Source organism: Brachypodium distachyon, chromosome 3 (assembly GCF_000005505.3).
Source record: "Brachypodium distachyon strain Bd21 chromosome 3, Brachypodium_distachyon_v3.0, whole genome shotgun sequence".
In the NCBI taxonomy this organism is placed as follows: Eukaryota; Viridiplantae; Streptophyta; class Magnoliopsida; order Poales; family Poaceae; genus Brachypodium; species Brachypodium distachyon.
In genome coordinates this window covers 16905286-16910964 of record NC_016133.3, presented here as the reverse complement: position 1 = coordinate 16910964, position 5679 = coordinate 16905286, and the positions used below count along the sequence as shown (strand labels likewise).

At 41.9% G+C, this 5679-nt stretch overlaps 1 protein-coding gene across 3 annotated transcripts; it reads left to right on the top strand.

Annotated features, from left to right (window-relative positions):
* The first annotated feature begins 210 nt into the window (after window positions 1–210).
* On the top strand, window positions 211–4727 carry LOC100844386 (uncharacterized membrane protein At1g16860). Of its 3 annotated transcripts, XM_024461143.1 has the most exons (6): window positions 211–470; window positions 609–1943; window positions 2035–3100; window positions 3502–3657; window positions 3817–4028; window positions 4154–4727. In XM_024461143.1, the coding sequence occupies exons 3-6, from the start codon at window positions 2213–2215 to the stop codon at window positions 4344–4346; spliced, it is 1449 nt and encodes a 482-aa protein (XP_024316911.1). In that variant the 5' UTR covers window positions 211–470; window positions 609–1943; window positions 2035–2212; the 3' UTR covers window positions 4347–4727. The 3 variants fall into 3 exon arrangements, with proteins under 3 accessions (XP_024316911.1, XP_003573576.1, XP_014756557.1); XM_003573528.4 differs by lacking the exon at window positions 609–1943 and having other exon boundaries at window positions 2082–3100; XM_014901071.2 differs by lacking the exon at window positions 609–1943.
* Window positions 4728–5679: the final 952 nt, after the last annotated feature.

The window sequence follows — 5679 nt, the reverse complement described above, 5'->3', positions numbered from 1 at the left end:
TTTTCGATTTTTCTTGAGCCTTTTATTTTATTTGCAGAAAAATTTAAAAAAAACTAACCTGGCCTCCCAAAGAAAGCTCTGGTGTTTATAATTTTTTTCTTTTTTTTCTTCTAAAGCAAAAGCGGCAACTTAACCGGAAAACGGGGCTAGTGTGAGCAACCGTGCAGTCCAAGAGCTCCTGCGTGCTGCCTTGGCCCCACTAAACAGAGAAAGGGACAGGGAAAGGGACACAGCAGAAGAGCTCTTCCTTTTCCTCTCCCCTCCCACGGCGCCGACGGTGTCATCCAACCCACCATCTCCGGACACAGCCAGCCCCCACTCTTCCCATTCCACCCAGCCACGCACGCCGCCTCCAACGAGTCCTTCTCGCATTCCTACCGCCGCCGCCGCCGCCGTCCTCATACTTCTCCGCTCGGCTGGACTGGCATGGAGCGGAGATCCACCCCGGCCTTGGAGGATTGGTTTCTTCGGTTAGTGACGAACCTTAACCTGCTTGTATTGATTGCTACCTTAGTTTTTGTTTTTTTGCTCTTCTTTATTTGCCGTGAACGCGACTAATCTGATTGAAATTTTTTTCTCTTTCTCTCTGTCTCTCCAATCCCGTCCAGTTTGTTGTGGATTCGTACGCTGCTAGAGGAGTAGTCCTAACGGCCAGCAGTTTTTTTTTTCCAGAAGTTTTGAAGCTCGTTAGGCCGGCCCTGGCTGGATCTAGTGTTAGTTTTATGTGAACTTTGCAGGGATTTTTGCGTTCTTGGTCCGAGAGGTTTGCTTGGATCTGGATTCTGGTACTAGTGTTGGATCTGCAGATGCTGGCATTGCAGCGTGAAGCAGGGTCTAGTGACTACACTTAGGTTTGAGCTCCCTCCAGGTTTGCATTGGAAAGAAATAATCTTTGCAGGGGTACAAAGAATCTTCTTCTCAGGGTCAGGGGGTTTGGTGGAGTGGACTGTAGGTTATACAATGTTCCCCTGCATTAACTCTTGTGGAAACTATGCTGGCATTTACCTGCCTGTCAGAGTTCTTTGCTGGAGCTTTAAGCTATACTTCCCTTGAGATCTAATGGTGTCGGTGGCAATTTTCTTTCTTTTTTTCTGCTGCTTTCGCTTCCCGAAATCACTTGGAAGACTCAGTCCTGCTTTTCAAGTAACCATCGCTATCTATATTTTAGTGTGATTAATTGAGCTTTCTCCATGAATTTTGCATATTTTAGGGGGCTTGTCTATACTCTTTAGCTTCCTTTTGGAGGGAATAAGCATTACTTTATCACAATTGCGTCACCCGAACTTGTGGCTGATGCCTGAATAGGTGTTGCTAAATCTGGGCTGAAGCCTGAAGAGGTGTTGCAAATTGGGTGTTGCCCCCAAGATTTACCACTGTGCCTGAATAGGTTTTTGCTGTATAATTTCTATGGGCATGATGTATAGTCTTGGCCTTCTTAAAACTACATCCTGAACACAATTATTTAACCACTTTCTCATTGCCACCTTTATCTGCCATTATGCAAAAGTATATTTTCTATAATTGTTTGATGGAATATTTTGAGTTAGTGATGAACTATTTGGTGTACTTCCACCGTTCCTAGTAACATAATACTAATACTATGTTTTTTCTTTGCTGTCAACATGATACTTGCATTGGCAACATTCTCGAAAGGCCTCTGCAAATGTACTCTTGCTACTTTTGATACAATGTACCATGTAGTTAATGACACTATGTTTTGCAAGTAGTTTGTTGGTTCAGCTTTATGTTAGCTGTTTTACCACTCGCTTTTGGCTATTACTTCTCGGTCATATGTATCCCTCTAATAGAGGAAGTATTAGACTATCGGTGAGTTACCACTTAGAAATAATTGAGCTGTTGCGATCTGCTGGGACTTGGTAGAATTCTGTGAGAAGGTTCTTCATTACTTCCGAGTCTCATCTTTAGCATTCCGTATGTGCTGGGTAATACTTCTTTTGTTTCCCTTATTTGTATTTAAAATTACTTCCTCTGAATGGCATAATTCTGAATCTTATGTGCATGTCCTTTTTGTAGGCCCAAGTTGACATGAGTACATTTGTTCAATGTGCTATTTTTTTCAGGGGCTGATTCACGGTGTTGGTTGTATCTGAGAATGCTGGGGCTGTGCTCCAAAGCTTGGTAGATTCATTTCAATACACAATACAACTACTTAGACATAGTCTGAGGCCAGTTGAATCTGCTGCTTTAGAACATGGGTTCTCGATTTCCATCGCACCAGTTAAGCAATGGGCTTTATGTCTCGGGGCGACCTGAGCAACCTAAGGAGAAGTCTCCGGTTGTTTGTTCCACAGCTATGCCATACACTGGGGGGGACATCAAGAAATCTGGAGAACTTGGCAAGATGTTTGATCTCCATGCTGAGAAGTCACGCAAATCTGGTCCTTTGGGTAATCAAAGTTCCAGGAATACTTCATTTGGTGGTGCTGCTTCCAACTCTGGGCCAGTTGCTAGTGCAGTTGGTCGACCCAGCTACTCTGGTTCTATTTCATCAGCGGCTCCTGGCACTGGAGGTTCGGCAAGGGCAAAATCTAATTCTGGACCGCTGAATAGGCATGGAGAACCAACAAAGAGATCCTCTGGCCCCCAATCAGGAGGAGTGACCCCTACGACTCGCCAGCACTCTGGCCCTCTACCTCCTATTCTTCCTACAACTGGGTTGATCACATCAGGACCTATCTCATCTGGACCTTTGAATTCATCGGGTGCTCCACGGAAAGTATCAGGCCCTCTTGATTCTACTGTTTCAAAGAAGATGCGTGCCACCTCTTTTGCTCAGAACCAGGCTGTAACAAATCTCAATGAAGAAGATGGCTACTCGATCAAGGACAGTTTGCCAAAACCAATACGATGGGCGATCATTCTGCTCTTTCTGTTGGGGTTCATAGCAGGTGGCCTCATTCTTGGCGCTGTTCATAATTCGATTTTGCTACTGGTTGTGGTAGTTATATTTGGATTTGTTGCTGCACTCTTGATTTGGAACATTTGCTGGGGAACAAGAGGTGTGACTGGGTTTGTCAGTCGCTATCCTGATGCTGATCTTAGAACAGCAGGAGATGGACAGTATGTGAAGGTTACTGGGGTATGTTCTGTACTGATCACCATTTCATCTTTTAATGCTTGCATTTAGCTTCCCCTTATCTATTTGTCGTATACAACATCTTCTTGCTTACATTAGAACTTTGAGTAATTCTCAAATTATGTTTTTCCTTAAAATGGTGGCTTATCTTACATTCTTGCTAGGCATGTTGTCATAAATCATCATACTGTCATGAGTTGTGTCACGTTGTGTTTCTTAACTGCAGAGCAGATACATTGCTTCATGTTGTTTTCTAAGTACAAGGACATGAGACTTGAGAGTAGTGAACTAATATTTTCTCCATTTGTTTTGTATAAGCTTATGGACATAACTGATTTAAAGCTGTAGAACTTCATTTATATCCAGTAGTAGCCGGTCTTTATTTGTTGCATTGAACTCTACAGGTTGTTACTTGTGGAAATTTTCCCCTCGAGTCGTCATTTCAAAGGGTCCCAAGATGTGTATACACTTCGACATGCTTGTATGAGTACAAGGGTTGGGACTCAAAAGCCGCCAACACTCAGCAGCGCCGATTTACCTGGGGATTACGGTCTATGGAGGTGAGTTTCTTATTAGCCACATATTTTGATAGTCAAGAAGTGGATCTCAAAATGAGCTGTTGTCTTACAGCTATGAGATATCATAAGTATTTCATTTGGCCCTGAATAGTGCAGCTCTGCATGTCTCCTTCATTTTCCTTTTCTTTGCATCAATTGCAGCGACATGCGGTTGATTTCTACATCTCTGATTTCCAATCTGGGCTGCGAGCATTGGTCAAAACAGGATATGGTGCACGGCTAACCCCATATGTGGATGAGTCTGTTGTTATTGACATAAATCCAGAAAACAAGGACATGTCCCCTGAATTTCTGAGATGGCTACGGGAAAGGAATCTCTCAAGTGATGATTGCATAATGCGCCTAAAAGAAGGGTATTATTATTTACTTGTTCTGCTTTTTGCACTGGAACAAATATGCACGGAGCTATGTTAAATGGAATCACATCCTAAAAAAAAATTCCTACCCATTTCATTTGACATGTCTGTTTACACTGTAGATACGTAAAGGAGGGAAGCACTGTGAGTGTCATTGGAGTTGTTCAAAGAAACGACAATGTATTGATGATTGTTCCGCCATCTGAACCCTTCTCGACTGGCTGCCATTGGGCCAAGTGCATCCTCCCAACTAGCCTTAATGGACTAGTCTTGAGATGTGAAGATACATCAAACGGAGATGTAATACCAGTTTAGCTAGCATCTCACTGGCAGTTTGGTGTGTGAAAAAAATGCCCGTCAAAATATTTGACTTCGGATTCGTTTCTGGGATGTTAGGATTGAAAAATGTGCAAATGCAGGGTGTGATTACGGTAAATACAATATCGGTGGTCAGTTACTCACGGATTGACTGTGTAGTATTTAATATACACTATTTTTTGGTTGAGCTTTGTAGCAGGTAGCTGTTTGGAGTGTTAGTGGAATCAGGCTCATTATTTCTTTGTCTGTAGAATTCCAGAAATCGTAAACCATACGCCCAACCCCCCCTTCCTGTATCTATATTTCTATACATACTTACATCTCTCATGGTAGGTATATTTTATTCAAGAATGAAGATTTGGCAATGTATTTTCTCCAGCCTTTGTTGATGTGTTTTGCTTTAGGTCATGCTATATAAGATGATTGATATGATGCACATGCTAGCAGGAGCAGACCGTTAGCATTTTATTCTCTGTTTCGAAGGACATCCCCTGTATGTTTTTGTTGCAAGAAGTTCCTGGCACGATTTTGATTCACATACTGTACCTTTTTTAGCCATGTGTAGTAACATCTCCTTTCAGAGAAAAGTAACATCCGTGTACAAAAAGGATGGCATTCCGTACTAACGAAACTTTCCATCAACTGTACGTGGGCACTAGTTATGCAACCTATAATTGAGAGTGGATTTAGTACATGCCTGCACGTGAGCTATCATGTCCACTCGTAATGTGTGCTTACCTTTATGTTTTGTGCAATGCAATACTATGGGGCGCTAAATGGTCAAATAATACTGGAGGTGGATTTTTGGCTTCCGGGATCCAGTGCTCTCTGTAGTTCGAACTTCATGAAAATCAGTTTTAAAAAATCTGATTTTTTTTGTAGTGTTAGTATACATGTATACTACATATCTGTACATTTTCGTGTAAAGATACATTGATTTGTGGTCTGTGCAAAAATAACAAATCACAAATGTACATCCTCAGATTTGTTATTTTCGTACAGACCACAAATCAATGTGTCTTTACATGAAAAATGTACAGATATGCAGTATACGTCTATACTAACACTACAGAAAAAATTCAGATTTTTTTTAAATTAATTTTCATGAAGTTTGAACTATAAGGCGCACTGGATCCCGGGAGCCAAAGTGGGTTTCTGCATAATACTTTACTTTATGTCCTCTCTATCTATCTCTTTGTGTCAATCTACTTTGTGATCTCATTCAGCTACGGCCTGTTCCGTAACCTTTGAGCTTACTCATCACTCGTGCTCCTTGTTGGCCGGGTATAATTTTTTTTTCCATATCCACCACCTGGCAAGGTAAATGGGT